Source organism: Seriola aureovittata, chromosome 9 (assembly GCF_021018895.1).
Source record: "Seriola aureovittata isolate HTS-2021-v1 ecotype China chromosome 9, ASM2101889v1, whole genome shotgun sequence".
Taxonomy (NCBI): Eukaryota; Metazoa; Chordata; class Actinopteri; order Carangiformes; family Carangidae; genus Seriola; species Seriola aureovittata.
The window spans coordinates 24885002-24901270 of record NC_079372.1 but is presented as its reverse complement, the minus strand read 5'-3'; the positions used below and the strand labels follow the sequence as shown (position 1 = coordinate 24901270).

Below are 16269 nucleotides of genomic sequence, written 5' to 3'. Positions count from 1 at the left end.
AACGAACCACCAGTTGAGGTCTGTTCAGGATATGCGTAGTCCATGTTTATTTATTAGTTGACAGTCTGGGGTTAGTTTGTCAGATACAGAACAGCGCACAATGCAACAAGCAGGTACAACATCAGCACACCTCAATATTGCAGTACATCCCTCCCCCATCGCCCCTCCCCCCTGCTGTATGTATGTATGTGTGTGTGTATATATGTGTGTGTGTGGAACCCCACTTCTCCCCAGCCTCCCTCCCTCCCTCTTATACACACACACAACACACACACATATCACAGCCGCCCACGCACCACCACTGTAATCTCCCTGCTAAATCCTGTGATACTGATTTCATTGTTATTTAATGATCATATCATCGCTACTGATGACAATACTGACCACGCCATCGTAACTGATAAAAGCACTGTTGTTGTTATCATTAGCAGTATTATTATTTAAATCTAAATTTTTTTTTTTATCTTTTTTTTTTTTTAACGAGTTTTTATGTTGTTTTTTTTCCCCAATGTGTTTATATGTATAAAAGAAGGCTGCAACAGAGACAGGCGGACAGACAGGGTCATACAAACAGTCAGCATCAGTGTCGGAGCAGAGAGACGGAGATGAGCCGGGCCGAAGCCTGGGAGACGTTTAACAAGGCAACAAGTTGAGGTTGGACTGTGGATTATCACATTTATAGATGAACGAAACAGGACTGTTTTCATCTTCAAGCTTCTGTCTGAGAGACCAAAGTACAACTCCAACACAAAATACGACGCAAGGAAAGGTTAACATCCTGCTAGTTAATGTTGGATGGTACGTTTACTCATGAAAATGAAAGGGACACGCCCCAGATTCATCAACTGTAAACATGTCAAACTGTATATTTTTCTTCCCAGACAGTTAGCAAGGTTGTTCACTTTGGTTTTCTCAAATATTTCTATATTTTCTTATTGTCGGCAAATCCCATGTAATGACAAAAAAAAAACCTACAACAAATGTCTACCACGAACAAGTACTGTGTGTGTATCCAAAGCCTGTTATGTTCTTCCTCTGTGCCATTCAGCTCCATTGTTTCCCAAAAAAATATAAAATGTTTCCAATCAGCTGTTTTCATTTGAACCTTCAGCTTGTGTACAAAAAAAAAAAATCCTGATTTGGAAATTTGCTGGAAATTTGCTAAGCACTTGATCTACATGATCTTGCTGCTCCCTCTTCTTCTGCACTGCTTTAATGGCACCCAACTGGAGAATTAGCTCCACCAACTACGGTGGTGGATGAAAATGCTCATTAGTTTGTGTTTCTTTTTCCAATTTTCTGGAGATTTGGTCAAAAATTGCTCAACATGTGGATGTAAACGTGACTAATGAGCCACACATTGTAGTTGATTTTGACTCAGTCCCACACGCATCGTGTTGCTGCTCCAAATATTCACTAGAGCACCAAATGTGGATTATTCCGCTGCTGAAAATAGTCCCCAACAAACCCACTACTTCCTCCTGTTTGTTTGACAGAAAGCCTTTTTAAAAAAATTAAAATGAGGTCTTCAGTAAGAATGGGCTTGTGTTTGGAAGACATAAAGTGTTGAGAGACACACAAACTAACACATTGTTAGTTTGAGTCTTTTCATGGGATTTGTTGACGATAAGAAAAATATAAGACAAAGTCAACACCAACATGAGAGGTTCTGCTCTCTGCTCATCAGGCTCGTCTCGCGGGTTTCTCTCTGCTCCACAAACATTAAAAACAAACTTTATCTCTGGGTCCAAACATGTGAGAAATCCCTGGTTGGTTAATCCATCTTCACATATTTTGTCAGATTGAGTTTGTCTGGCATAACTGGAGCCACGATGAGCGGCACCAGCAGTGCAGCCCGTCTGTCGCTCCAAGGCAACGAAATAAACCCTCTTAGGTACTTAGATTGATTTTCCAGCATTGGTTGATCCAGGGCTGCAGAAGACATCTCGCCACACACGTCCTTTAAAACAGCTCTGCCTTGGCGAGGTGTATAAATGTTAACATTTATGACATGACGTTTTAATAATCAGTATTATCTGCTGCATCTCTAAGCGCTATAAAGAAAGTCGATGAAGGGAGGGGTGGTTGTTTTTCACTAGGACTCTAGTCTTCTCTAAATGTCTCTGGGCTACTACGGTAAGCGACACGAAAAGGAAAACCTAAGAGGAAATGATGGTGGGTGGGATTGTATGATACAAATGCTGCAGCGTTGGAGCGCTGCCGTACAAAAATCAAAAAGAGCAACGGATAATAAAAAAAAACGTACAATTTGATCATTTTATAAAAGAAGCAATGGAAATAAAAAAAAATGACAATCTCAAGGTTCTATTTACATTCAGAGAACGATACGTCAGTTTCTCTATTTCCGTCAACTCTATCTCCTCCCCACGTTTTTCTTGTACTCCTCCTCCTCCTCCTCCATCCTCCATCCTCCATCCTCCCCCTCTCCCTCAGAGGGTCCGAAAGGGTTTTGCTACAGAGGACCGGCCCTCCAAGTGGTTTCCATAGGCTTCCACTTTATGAATGCATCAGTATGTGTGTGTGTGTGTGTGTGTGTGTGTGTGTGTTGTGTGTGCATAGGAGCGTCTGTCTGTGAACACATTCTGTGGTGGCCCTGAAGGTAGTGATAAGCTTTCCAAAGCACCGGCTCACACATGGTTCCCTGTGAAGCAGCAGAATGGCGACATCTTCTGGCCGGATCTTTGATGTTGCATTCGTATGGAAGGATTAAATCGACCACGATGACAGAGTCAGTCGGAGGACACGTGGTGTCACTGCTTTCATTATAGTTATTTTGTTCAATAAAGCTTTTCTTATAAAAACTCATGTTTCTGCAGAGTTTACATCTCTGTGTTTAAATACTGAGGCAGACTGCATTCGAAACCAGCGCTCTGACAGAAGTGCAACTTGATTTTTCAGGCATTCAAGCATGGCGTCAAAACATCTTGTTGCAATAGCTCCGCTTTGAAAGGCTGATACTGAGTGGAGTGGTCTGCCTCAAGCGTAGCATCACCACCTGAAAGCTCAACGCAGTGCAACTAAAGAAAACGCTTGAGAAAAGTCAAAACACAAACAAATGAAAAAAAACAAAAACACCTTCATCAGTGACGACATGTGCAGCATTTAAAATGGACATGCTACAAGTTGTGCAAAAAAACTGTGTAAATTACAAAACAACAGTTTCCAGGGGACACTAAAACGTGATGAACTTGCCTGGACACACCAGGGACGCTCTGTTTGTTGCCATGGTAAAGTAACTGAAATGGATTTTTACATCCCGACTTCATGATTCAGATCTTATTGCAGATATTTGATGCTAACCTAGCATTACCATTTTGTCAATTATTAGCCGACCAATTCAAATAATGTAATTATTTAAGCTAATTTCTATTAAGTCAATGAAACTGTTAAACTGTCTGTTGCGTTTTCAATCCCCCACACAGTGTCCTGCCGCACAAACACGAATGAGAGCACCAAACGTGGATTAATCCGCCACTGGAAATAGTCCCAAACAAAAGCACCATTTACCTTTGAGTAATGTGATTAAAAACTACAACTGTCCAGCTGTTTTGGGAAATTACTGAAATTATTATTTTTTTTAAAAATATCACTTTATATCTGTCAATTGTTTTTCAAGATTTTTAAAGACGTCTTTTTTCTTGACGCTGTGCATATGATGTCAAATTGGTGAAGATGTTTTCTTCTATTTGCACGTGTTAAGTTAAGCTGCAGTTTGTTGAGCTCTCAGGGCCACCGTAGCACCCTGGTCCTGCAGTTCACCTGCCGAGCGAACCAGAGGATGATGGAGAAGGAATGAGTGTGTGAGGAGCGATGGATAATGGACAGATGGATGGACAGAAAGATGGAGGAGAGGAGGCTCAACTGGATTCTCTTAAGGCAACAGATCTCTCATCACTGCAGGTCAACAGGCAGGGATGGAGAGCATGAACAATCACACAACGAGCGCACACACGCAGACACACACACACACACACACACACACACACACACACACACACACACACACACACACACACACACAAACACTGTCACTCCTTAACCTCATACGCTAAATATCAACTAAACAGTTCATAAGTGCCTCAGGGAGGGGCATGCATCTTAGGTTTGACAGCCGCACACACATCAACAAATACCAGGATCATTCCCAGACGCATGCACACAAACATAGAAACAGCTGGAAAACAGCAGAAACAAAGACACACAGTGGTGATGTTTAATAATGATGCACAAAAAGTAAAAACATAACTGAAAATGTGACGTTTATATAAAAAAACTGAATATGATTTGAAATGAATGAGACTTAAATGTTTGTACAGGGTGATATAATTTGTGGGAGACACTTTGGTCAAAGATGAACGAAGAAACGACTTCCACTACTTTTTTTTACCCCCTTTTCTTCATCTCACTCTTCATCACACCTGCCACTTTCTTCCTCTCCTGCCTTCCACCTCCCTTTGTCTTTCTCAGGTATAGAAGAGTGAAGGGCTGATTTAGTATGTTTTGGTGTATGAGTGTGTGTGTGTGTGTGTTGTGTGTGTGTGTGTGTGTGTGTGTGTGTGTGTGTGTGTAAACTTGGAGTAGAAAAGATGAGACATCCTGTAAACAGCTTCACTGCATAAACCTGTGGAATGTACTGAGACTGTGTGTGTGTGTGTGTGTGTGTGTGTGTGTGTGGGTGTGTGTGTGTGTATGTGTGTGTGTGTGTGTGTATGTGTGTGTTCTTACACTATAACATTACAGGCAGTGGAGTCAAGAGTGGTCTGTCCCTTGGTGTTTTCTTTGCAGGCAGGTATTCTGTATGTGTTTGTGTGTGTGTGTGTGTGTGTGTGTTCTTGTAATGTGTTTGTTAGTGTGTGTGTGTGTGTGTGTGTGTGTGTGTGTGTTTGTAATGTGGATGTTAGTGTGTGTGTGTGTGTGTTTGTCTAGCTGGGCCGGTTCAGGATGCTCGACATGGACGGAGCGATGGGGGGAGGTGGGATTGCGTTAACGGGGGAGGCGGGACCGGAGCTCTCGTTGCCATGGGGAACTGGCCCCCGGCCGCTGTACTGGCCGATGAAGGAGCCGTCCTCGTTGAACTGGATGTCCACGCTGTCTCCGTATTCGGCCAGAGAGTCGTCACTTCCCAGCTTACTCTCCCCACAGATAGACGGGTGGCTGTCCGAGCGCTTCTCATCTCCATCACTGGAAGACGACAGACAGAGACAGTCAGTGATCAGCTGAGTGGAGGCTGAGACACTGATCCTTGATTTCACACAGAATTTAAAACACCACAGATCTTGTACAGGGTGAAAAAACAAATTTCATTCTTCTCTTCAAGGTCTAAAGTGCTTAAAGATCCCCTCCGATGTAAATCCAGTGTTTAATCTTGTTAACATCCACATGATGTTTTTTATATAATAGGAAATATCATGAGTGAAATAATCCATCAACACCATGACTAAGTATTTCCACCTTGAACTGCAGTGAACCACTGACATGATATAACAATGATGAAAACAGATTCAGACCGCCAGGGTTTCATAAGTCACAAACCTAAGGATCCTATCAACTTGTGGGGACAGGGGGAGGGGCTAAATACACCTTAAACCTTGTCAGTACAGAGAGCCAAAGTTAGCATTAGCACAACCAGCCACTGTGTCAGCCACTGCCAGTCACAAGCTAACAAACAACACAAACAAATAAAAGATGCTAACTACTCTAACTGTTCTGATCCGTCTGCTAGTCTCTGATTCTGGTCTCAACAGACTCCTCTGGGTCTGACTGAGGCTCAAACATGTGGCTGAGTCTCTCTGATGTTTCCGCCTCTGACCATCTTTATACTCTCTGCTCTTTCACCTGTCCACCTGGAGCAAGCAGCAGCGGTGGTCGTGGGCGGGGCACAAGGCCTGATCCAGATTTCTCAATAAGGAAGTAAGAGAAGATGTGCTTCAGCCACAGTTTTTTATGTTGGAAAACCACGTTAAACAAAATATTAGTAATCGCAGAGGATTTTTACAGAGTTTAAAACATGTCTGGAGAGGAACTTTAACATGCCTAAAAATGACAACAACAAAACCCAAAAAAGCAAAAACCAGCTCCATGAAGTTACCGTTATGTGATCGGTTTAACTAAATTTAATGACACACCATCACAACACATTCACAAGACATGAAACACGCATGTAAGAGCTAATAAAGGAGGTTGATGTCCTCACCTCTCCAGGGATCTGCAGGCAGAGCAGTGAGGGAAGACAGGATAGTGAGGGAGAGGAGGAACATTAGAGACAAACAAGCAACTACAAACGTTTAATAAAATGTTATTTAGAGGTTTCATTCCAAAATAAAGTTGATATAGTGTCCTGAACATACTGTATAAGCTAAGTGTAAATGACAAAATTATTCTTATATTGACAATATATCAAAATTGACTAATAATAATAATAATGTTTAATTTTGGAATGAAACCCCTCAGGTTCCTACAGGACAGGACATGAAGCAGCACAGGGCCAGAGGCAGGAAACTGAGTGGGATTAGGAGGAACATGATTTCAGTGGGTGTGTCAGTGTGAGCTTTAATCAGTGTTAATCAAATCAGTAGCTCTTGTGTTGTGCAGTGCGCTCTTCTCTCTCGGCTCTGTGATGAAGAGGAGAGTCCGCAGCAGAGAGGAAACCAAGCGGCAACCTCCGAGGCTGAAAAATGGAGCCAACTTGGAAGAACCAAAAACTGCACTTCTTCAGTTGACTTCAGACTCCCATGTTGAAATGACCAACTTTACAGCAAAGAGAAGCCTGAGTTCAGTGGCTGTGAAACTGGAGTTTAGTTTGCTGAAGTTTATTTTAAATTTTAAAGTACTTTACTACGGTACTTTTACCATTTTCTGCTACTTTATACAGTACATTTAAAGTCCGACTGAAATTAAATGTCTGTGTTTGGCTCTGCAGGGACACGTCATCACTCGTCCCATGTTCTCCTGAAAAATGTTTTGCTTTCATGATGCTTTTACATTAATTTCACTTTCCGTGTACATAGATGACCTCATTTGGATACTGTGAGTCAAATGTTGCATAAAGCAGAAACATGAGTATTGTATCACATGCAGAGTGAGACAGCAGCTCCTCCTACATGTAAACGCACAGTGGTTCGTTTAGATGCTGCTGTGGTTCTCACTCAGTCAAACACAGAAACAGACTCGTCTCTCAAGCTGCTAAAACCACAACTAAGACTTTTAAACAGCATGTAGACGTTATGTTTGACTCCAGAGAGGGACGACTTGATATGATTTCAGTTTTAAAAGGGAGATATTCTGACAGATTCTCTGTCTCTAACACTGGCTGGAGGATGTTTTGCCAGACGTCAAACAGCTAAAGCCCACTGCTCTTGGATCAGCCTGAACTCTGGTGATGAGGCCTGATATTATATATTGATGTGACGCTGTTTTCGCAGCTTTTAGACTTTGTATTAATGTTCATGTGTTTAAAATTTGGCATCTATGACTAGGAGTGAGAGAAGACCCACCTGTACTCTCCAAAGGTCTCATCTTTCATCGGCCGAGCTTCAGAGTCCACCTCCTTGTCTTCCTTGTCCTTCACTGTGGGGAAAAAACCTTGACGTCAAACTCTTGACTACAGACTAGAGCCTGTATGTTACTGTGTGTGTGTGTGTGTGTGTGTGTGTGTGTATTTAGCTGTGCACATCAGTGTGTTGTTACCTGCATATTTACCGCCCCTGCTGCGTTTGATGAGGCAGAGGATGAGCAGGATCAGCACGAGCAGCACAATGGCGCTGATGAGTCCTATCAACCAACCCTGGGTGGCGAAGCCGCCGGGCATCTCAGACGGCACTGAGAGACGGAGAGAGAGCGTCAGCAATACAAGTACAGGATTAACACCAGTGATCTTCATGCAGGTGCTGCTGGACTCCTTCATCTGCTTATTGTAAACTCTCAAATAGTTGCAGTGACCAGAGAGAACCAGGCACTTATTTGGAGGCTTATTTCTCCCGTCCCCGGGTCAATGCAAACTCCCTTATATGTGAGCTTTTAATGTGAATGTTTACAGGAAGTGTTGACTTCTGTTGATAGTAAACTACCCTGAGCATTGCCATAAAAGTGACTGGAATTTGTGAATGAAAACAGTATTGCTGTTAACGCACCCCCCTCAGACAAAAATCAAGACATCAAGAACTACCCACGAGCAGTCCCTGTCTGCAGTGTATCCACAGAGATACACACAACTACCTATGAATTACTGGGACACTCGAGACAACTGTTGTGAGGAACATCTTGATCTCTAAGGAGTTTGATTTTGCAGGATGCAGCATTCACACCTGGTCCCACGGTCCATGTCACATTCTCCCACTGGGTGTCGTTTCCATGCTTGATCTTCAGGTGGTACTCAGTCCCAGGTTGGAGGCCTGTCAGCGAATAGAAACCCTGCGTGGAGTTCACCACCTCTGACTGCTGCCACTCGGCCCCGGCTGCAGCAAACACACACACACACACACACACACACACACACACACACACACACACACACACACACACACACACACACACACACACACACAAACAAATGTCAGATTAATAAAGTTGTGTGTCTCTGCCATACTTTGCAGCGCTGAATATTTTTCTCACTCTCTTCCTGATTCTCATCTGATTTTTTTCTTCTTCTTTCTCTTCTTTTCTTTATTTTGCCTCCTAATAATGTAGTGCTGCAGAAATGAGTCTTAAAACCTAGAAATCAATTAACGTTTTAACACTTCCTGTTACGTCATCTGGGAGTCTCTGGGTTCTTTGTTAGATGACTGAAATAACGTCTGAGGTAAACACAAGCTCATCACATTTTCAAGTTTTGTTCTACAACATAAAATACAACAGCAAATACCCCAGCCCTGATTTCTTTAAGTTTTTATGTCTCTGTTTTTACTTCCACTGATTGTATTTAGGCTTCAAACACCATAAAGTGGTGTTTATTAGTGAAGATTATCCAATAATAAGCCAAAAGACAATGGGAAAATCCTATTGGCTTTTTGCGGAGGGAACCATGGTGACTCTAACATCAGGGTTGGCCAACAAAAATACGTCATCGCTGCAGCTCTCTATTCTCCCTCAGGCAGATGTTGATCTTGCAGGTGTCTCCGCCTCATACAGCAGTAATGATGGGTAACTGATGCAAAGCTTTTAAGCATGTGTTTATTTAATAATTGATAGTAACATCCTCCTCTCTTCCTCCATTTCCCTCTTGGAGTCTTCAAGCAGAAAAGGAAACTCACGGCTCTTCCTGAGGTAGCAGATGTGGAAGCCGTGATTCCTGATTCGCTCTCCGGGCACCCAGCTCAGGTTGAGTAAGGTGTTACCCTGGACTATGGTGATGTTCGACGGAGGAGCTGGAAAGAAAGAAAGAAAGAAAGAAAGAATGTAAATGAAAAAAAATAACAAAACATAAGCACTTGACTGCGTTGAAATGAAGCACAGTAATTTCACCTCCGTCAAGCAGGGTGGCGCCCCTCTGTGTGATGGGAAGTCCGTATCCACTTGCGGTGCGTGCTATCACTTTGAAGATGTAATGGCTGCTGGATTCCAGAGAGTCCAGCACAATGTGAGTCACGCTGGGGTCACTGACCTCCATCTGCATCTGCAGCGGGTTGTCTCTGCTCTCCACCTCTGCAGATGAAACACAAACCAGCACTCATGTACTGTACTTACACTGATACTACCGCACCTTTACTGAAGTCCAGCTTTTAAATACATGGTTCTTCCGATGGTCTTACGTTATAACACTGACCCATAGGTGGCAGTAATGTGCCAATACAAACAATACAGGATTTCAAATGTTAAAAAAATTGTGCAATTGCAATTGTGTTTGAATGAGTGAAACACATTTCTCAGACCTCAAGGATTCATACAGAGAGTTTTGGTGTGTAACAATGCATAGAAACTTTAACTGCCATAAAATGTATTTATGTTGTCATTTGATATGTTTTGTTTGCACACATTATTTATATAATTTATTTTCAACAATTTTCTTTTTTATTTGTATTGGCTCTTCCAGGACGTAGGAACTCTTGACAAGAACATGAAAAGATTATTCACCAAAATGTTGTTCTGTTACTGTAATGTAATGATGATTAAAAAATAATTTAAAAACAAATCAGAATAAATCTCCTTTTACAATGAGTTTTTCTCAGTTATTGTCAAACTCAAACTTAATTTATGGTGAGAAATCCTGTGAGATATTTCTGCGTCTTAATAATTTCAAAATCAACCCTATTGAGGAAAGGTTTTTTTTCTCAAACTTTTTCTCATCCCAGATTTATATTTTATTTTTCTATTTGTCTGTATTTCAGTAGATTTGCTGTATTTGCCATTAATATAAATATTTTTTTTAATATTACATGTAGGGTATGGTAGTTTTAAATCGGGGATCAGCCAACAAAAATATTAACTCCATCTTGATTTTCAGCACCCCTCCCCCCACACCGATAATTGTGGTACAGTCCCTTATAAAACACTCCAGTGTAAAACCTTACCCTCTTCGTACTGCACCATGTATCCCAGCAGAATGCCATTGGCTTCGACTGGAGGGGTCCAGTATAGGACTACTGATTTCTCTGTCGGGCTCTCAAACCTTAGTGATGCAGGAGGACCAGGAGCTACACACACACACACACACACACACACACACACACACACACACACACACACACACACACACACACACACACACACGCAGAATTAAATATTTACAGATGAAGAAGCTGGGCACACACTATACGGACTAGGTTTTACACCTGAGGCCGGTTTCACAAACATATTTCAGACTGATCTTTAATGTTGCTCCAGTTTTTAATATTGCTCATAGATCCGTCTAATGCAAGTCAGACTGTTTCGCAAAAATAAAGACTGACTAATTTTAAGCCAAAAACATTAGACACCGTACCCCAAGCTAACTCAGGCCTGAGACCACTGTTACCATGGTAACAATCAATGACATCGCCGCTGAGCAGTGAAGTGGATGAATTTAGACGTCTATCTGAAGTCTGACTGACTGAGTCTCACTCTGAGGAGAGCACGACACCCGTCAATGATCGGTTTGATTTCTGGCAGGTCAGATATTTTACTCAGCTGTTTGAGCTGCTCCACGATCTGATGGCTGCTGTCAAAAGGTCCATTATGAACAGCAGTTGACTTCAGTTGTATTTCACATGTTGTGGTCATTGCGAGCTCCACATTGTGGCCGGTTATGTGAGCATCAAGGTCGAAGTTTCTGTCCATGCAGTGCGACTTCACACAGTATTCGTGATATAATAAAAAACAACTTTAACTGTAACTTTACCATATGAGCCAAAACGCAGCTTTTCATTTAAACTTACCTCCCTCTGGGGTGCTGAAGCGGTGAGGCGCAGAGTGGGGACCCTCCCCTTTGCTGTTGAAGGCAGTGACGGTCAGTTCATACCGAGAAAACAGCTGCAGCTCTGGCACATCCGCTGAGGTCTTCTGGCCGTAGACCACCACCTCCCTGCTCTCTCGGTCCATCTCCTTCCCTCGCTCCATTCTGTCCTCTTTCCCCTTTCCGTGGTGCAGTTTTCCAAGAGACCTCCGGTCCCGAACAACCTGGGGACCCAACCTCCTGATGTGGATCTTGGGGGGGGGGGGGGATTTCAAGTGAGACCAGTGAGTTTTGTCTTTGTGTATGAGACAAATAAACCTGCCCTGCCTTGTTGCTGTAATGTCACCTTTACATGAAAGGCCATTAAAAGTCTGGAGGATCACTTAGAGTTTATTTGTGAATCCTCATGTCTGAATGTCATAAATGTACAAATGAGTTCAAACATTTTGGCAATTTATTAAACTCATGTGAGGAAATATGAGCCAGAATATGGCAGCTGATCAGAAGGAAAAGAAATGAACAACGTTTCTCTGTTTAATATGAATAAATTTTGTACCAAACATTATGAAAATATGATGAGTTTTGTTTGAAGACTGCGTTTTCCTTATAGGCCTCATGGTTTAAGTGAAATCATAAAAGTGGCCACATGGTGGTGCTCTAACCATCACAAAATCAGCTCTTCTCTGCTCATGTTAATCTTTTTTACCTATCCCTCCTAATAAGCAGCTAACAGGACCAACAACTGATGAAAACATTAGAATGTTTCTGACGTCGTTCAACAGAGAACAAACAAACTCAGTTTCCTTCTCTGGCTCAGGAGAATAATGGATGAGCGGCTGAGTTGTTGTAACCCGTACCTTGTATCCCAGCAGCAGACCTCGGATGTTCTGAGCTTCGTTCCACCTGACTCTGACTGTGCTGTTCCACACTGTAGTTTCAATTCCAGTGGGAGCATCCTCAGGCTCTGAGAGAGAGAGAGAGAGAGAGAGAGAGAGCGAGAGAGAGAGAGAGAGAGAGAGAGAGAGGATGAGCAGTTAGCTTGCAGTAAGAATAAAAATATGGAAGTATTCAACAAAACAGCATTATAATTTAAATTGAGGAACATGTTATAATTGTTGTCCTCTATGCTACTTTTCCATGGGATCCTTTCTGCATGAGTTATGTTGTGTATTTTTACAATTAAATTATATCTTCCTGAATTTTGTAAATTAATTCAATTAAAAGTAAATTAATCAGATGTGTGGGTCTGCACCATCCAGTTTTGTGACAGTGACATTTAAATAACTGGCGAGTGAACTAAATATATGAATGACATCAGGTGTGAACTCAGAAGGCACCAGCAGAGGGCGACCTTCCAACAACAAGTCAACATCCCATCACAATGTTTCTGCCTCTGTCACTGGAGTAAAAGACCCGAAGTCTTCAGGTGACGTACTGTCCTCTCCAGAGTGTCCGATCTCAGGTTCTGGTGACGGTCCTTCTCCGAGCGAGTTGACGGCCTGGACTTTGATCTCAAACGGTGTATAGGTTCCTGTGTTGTTCACCAAGAATGGCGGAGACTTTATGTAGCTGTAGTTCCAGTGTGCACCTGTCTCCCCGGCCTCCCGCCATGACACCTTGTACTGGAAGTCCTGGCCGTTATGCAAATGCTTCTCCATTTCCTGCAAAGACACAGGAATATAAAAGGGATTGGGATTCACCTTGGTGTGTATGTACCTACAGGTGGATCCTTTCACCTAAGTAACGGTAAATGACCAGTTGCAACATTTTGTTATTGCAGCTGGTGTTTGAGACATGAGTATGAGATTTATGAGTACAGGAATAGTCTTACTGCACAGCTAAAATAACTAATAACTAAAGCATTTTAATAAATGTAGTGAAGTAAACAGACACTATTTCCCTCTGAAATGTAGAGGAGTATAAAGACCTGGAGTACAAAAAGTATCAAGTAACATAAAATGGAAATACTCGAGTATTTAGCGGTACAAATAACTCAGAGCTGTAATTATAATGTAATTTAATCATTATAGAGTTTATTTATAACGGATTTATCAAAATCAGAGATTACAACGTGCTTCACATGGATAAAATAACAAAACAAACAACAAACACATGCAGATAAATTATTCAAGGTAAAAATAAGAACACAATAAAAATAGAAAGACAAATAGGCAATTCAAAAATATGTGAAATATTTAAAAGATTATTCAAAAGCTTCATGAAAGAAATGTGTTTTTATAAGCGATTTTGAAAAAGATTCAGATTATGCTAATCTAAATTCATCAGGCAGGTTGTTCCACAGCTGTGGTGCCCTGACAGCAGAAGCTCCGCCCCCTTTAGTCTCACACCTTGACGTAGGAAAGATGAACAAGTTCCTGTCTGCAGGTTGATACAGGGCAATTAATTAATGATAAAATTAACGTGAGTAACTGTACTTAGTTACTTCCCACCGCTACATGCACGTGCACACACCAGCGCTTACACACCGATGCACACAGACTCGTGCACTCACATTCCATGTGATGACCAGAGTCTTTGGGTCTGTGGAGTCACTGCGCACACCGGTGGGGTTAAAGTCAGGAACTGGAGGAAGAAAGACAGACAGAAAACATCTGATGTTAAAGGGATAGTTTGATAAATGTGCTTATTCACTTTCTTGAGATAGAGTTAGAGGAGATGATTGTTACCACTCTCATATCTGTCCTTTCAGTGTGGAGTTACAGCCAGCAGGCAGCTAGCTTAGCTTAGCATAAAGACGGAAACAGGGGGAAACAGCTGGACTGATGCTGTTTAATCTATACAACTCATCTCTTGACAAGAATGATGTAATCTTAATGCATTCAGTGTTACAACTCCAGCGTCTGGCGTCACTCACCAGCAGGCGGCGAGCGGTGGTGTTGCGAGGGCTTGCTGGGGCTGCTGGGTCCAATCTCGTTGACGGCGATGACCCGGAAGCGGTAGGTGCAGTAGGGGTGGAGGTTAAGCTGCAGGTGGTTGAAGTCCCCGGGCACTTGCTTCCACTCCTCCCACCTCCACTTCCCCTCCTCTGTGTGCTGCTGCTCCTGGGCCTCCACGATGAACACTGACAGAGAGACACAGACATGACGATGTTGATACCACTTTAAAATGTGAGCAGCAGAGAAGTCAGAGAAATGCCAGAGGGTCATGGTCAGTAACCCAGAGGGTATAAGGCAAAATCATTGCATACTGCATTTCATGTGTCACCAAAACTTCGTTAGTAGCTTTGTAATAACCAGCAGATGATTCCAGTTATACAGACAGTTTCTGAATGAATGAGGAGATCAACATAAACGAATCACAAAATAACGTGCGGGAAGTGTTCAGTATCTAAAGAGGGGAACTTCTCTATCTCACATATGGCAACCTCAGGATTTCAATAAGGTGGTCACACTACAGCTCTCAGTGTAACTGCGAGCTCATGGCTTCTAGATGCAAAACATTTGTCTATGATCAGAGTGTGTAGAGTTTCAGGCTTTGGATGGAAAATGAATCATGTTTTAATATTTCAGATAGATTAAAAAAACCAGCAGTTTCTTTTCATGATCCTGAGAATAAAACATTAAATTTTGTTCTTTTTGTTGTGAGTGAACTTTTGAGTTTTTCACTGACAGAGCAGAGCTGGTGTGTAACTACTGTTTGGTGAATCTTGGACAGGTAAACAGGAGGGAATTCATGCATCCTGTCTGTTTGATTGATTGATTGATTGATTGATCATGGCATTCATCAGCTGCCTGACAGAGGGCTGCTATTTGCCCTTCCAATACTAGAAGTTTCTCTTCCTAATACTGGCTGCAGAGTAACGTCTACGAGCTAAAGCCAACAGATGTCTACCAACAAAAAAAAAAGAAGAGGAGTAAGTGAAACAGCACAGATGTGGTCTCACAGCTGTATTGACAACTGAATACAGCTTAGCAAAAACATGGCTGTATGTTTCATGTGTGTGTGTGTTGTGTGTGTTAAGCACCTGCGATGGGGCTGTTGTGGGACTGTCCCGGGATCCAGCTGAGAGTGAGGCTGTGGTCGGCGATATCAGACAGAGACAGATCCTTCGGAGGGTCCGGTCGTGCTGAGGGACAGAAAACAGTTAGCGTTTAAAACTGAACCGTCACACCTACACACAATAGTAGACACACACACACACACACACACACACACACACACACACACACACACACACACACACACAGTGACGTACCCACTACAGTGATGGAGCCACTCGCTTTCACGTTGTCCAGGTCAGTGATGACCTCACAGGAATAAGCCGCTGTGTCTTCTGTTTGGACGTTTGTCACTTTCAAGGTTCCATTTTCAAAGATAGTGTACCTAGACACACACACACACACACACACACACACACACACACACACACACACACACACACACACACACACACAGAGGAGTTTAATGGTATCAGTGATTTACTTCTGCTCCATTAAAGCCACACGTGGTCCCCTCACACTGCTCTCCTTGGAGAGAGAGAGAGAGAGAAAGAGAGAGAGAGAGAGAGAGAGAGAGGAAGGATGACACACAGCAAAGGACCACAGTGGAAATATCATCACTCAGTCATAGGGCTGGCCCCACTGCAGCACTTCTTTTAAAATGGTGTCCTGAGTTCCTTACCTGATTTTATTACTTATTTAAATATTTTTATTTATTCAAAATAGTTTTAAATGCTATGTTAATGTCATCTTAATGTTTTCATGCCTCTGTAAAGCACTTTGAATTGCCTTGTGTCTGAATGGTTCTGTATAAATACACTTGCCTTAACTTCCCCACCTTTAGTAAAGAGCGGTGCACAGACGCCTCCCTGAGCTTCTCCCACAGAGCGGGTGAAACCGCCTCAAACAACCTGATCTTCATGT

The 16269-nt window shown here is 42.4% G+C and overlaps 1 protein-coding gene across 3 annotated transcripts in view; it reads right to left on the bottom strand.

Annotated features, from left to right (window-relative positions):
• Positions 1-19: 19 nt before the first annotated feature.
• The window catches only part of LOC130174695 (neural cell adhesion molecule L1.1-like), a 51969-nt gene continuing 35719 nt past the window's right edge, over positions 20-16269 (bottom strand). For 2 of the 3 annotated variants that reach the window (XM_056384798.1, XM_056384800.1), the window contains 15 exons: positions 15603-15730; positions 15372-15473; positions 14262-14468; positions 13899-13969; positions 12822-13047; positions 12244-12350; positions 11370-11637; positions 10527-10649; positions 9481-9660; positions 9270-9383; positions 8325-8474; positions 7708-7839; positions 7515-7587; positions 6215-6226; positions 20-5202 (listed from right to left, as the gene is read on the bottom strand). In XM_056384798.1, the coding sequence (XP_056240773.1) occupies positions 4944-5202; positions 6215-6226; positions 7515-7587; positions 7708-7839; positions 8325-8474; positions 9270-9383; positions 9481-9660; positions 10527-10649; positions 11370-11637; positions 12244-12350; positions 12822-13047; positions 13899-13969; positions 14262-14468; positions 15372-15473; positions 15603-15730 (2152 nt within the window). In that variant the 3' untranslated portion in view covers positions 20-4943. The remainder of the gene's footprint in view (positions 5203-6214; positions 6227-7514; positions 7588-7707; positions 7840-8324; positions 8475-9269; positions 9384-9480; positions 9661-10526; positions 10650-11369; positions 11638-12243; positions 12351-12821; positions 13048-13898; positions 13970-14261; positions 14469-15371; positions 15474-15602; positions 15731-16269) is intronic. The other variant, XM_056384799.1, reaches the window with a different exon arrangement.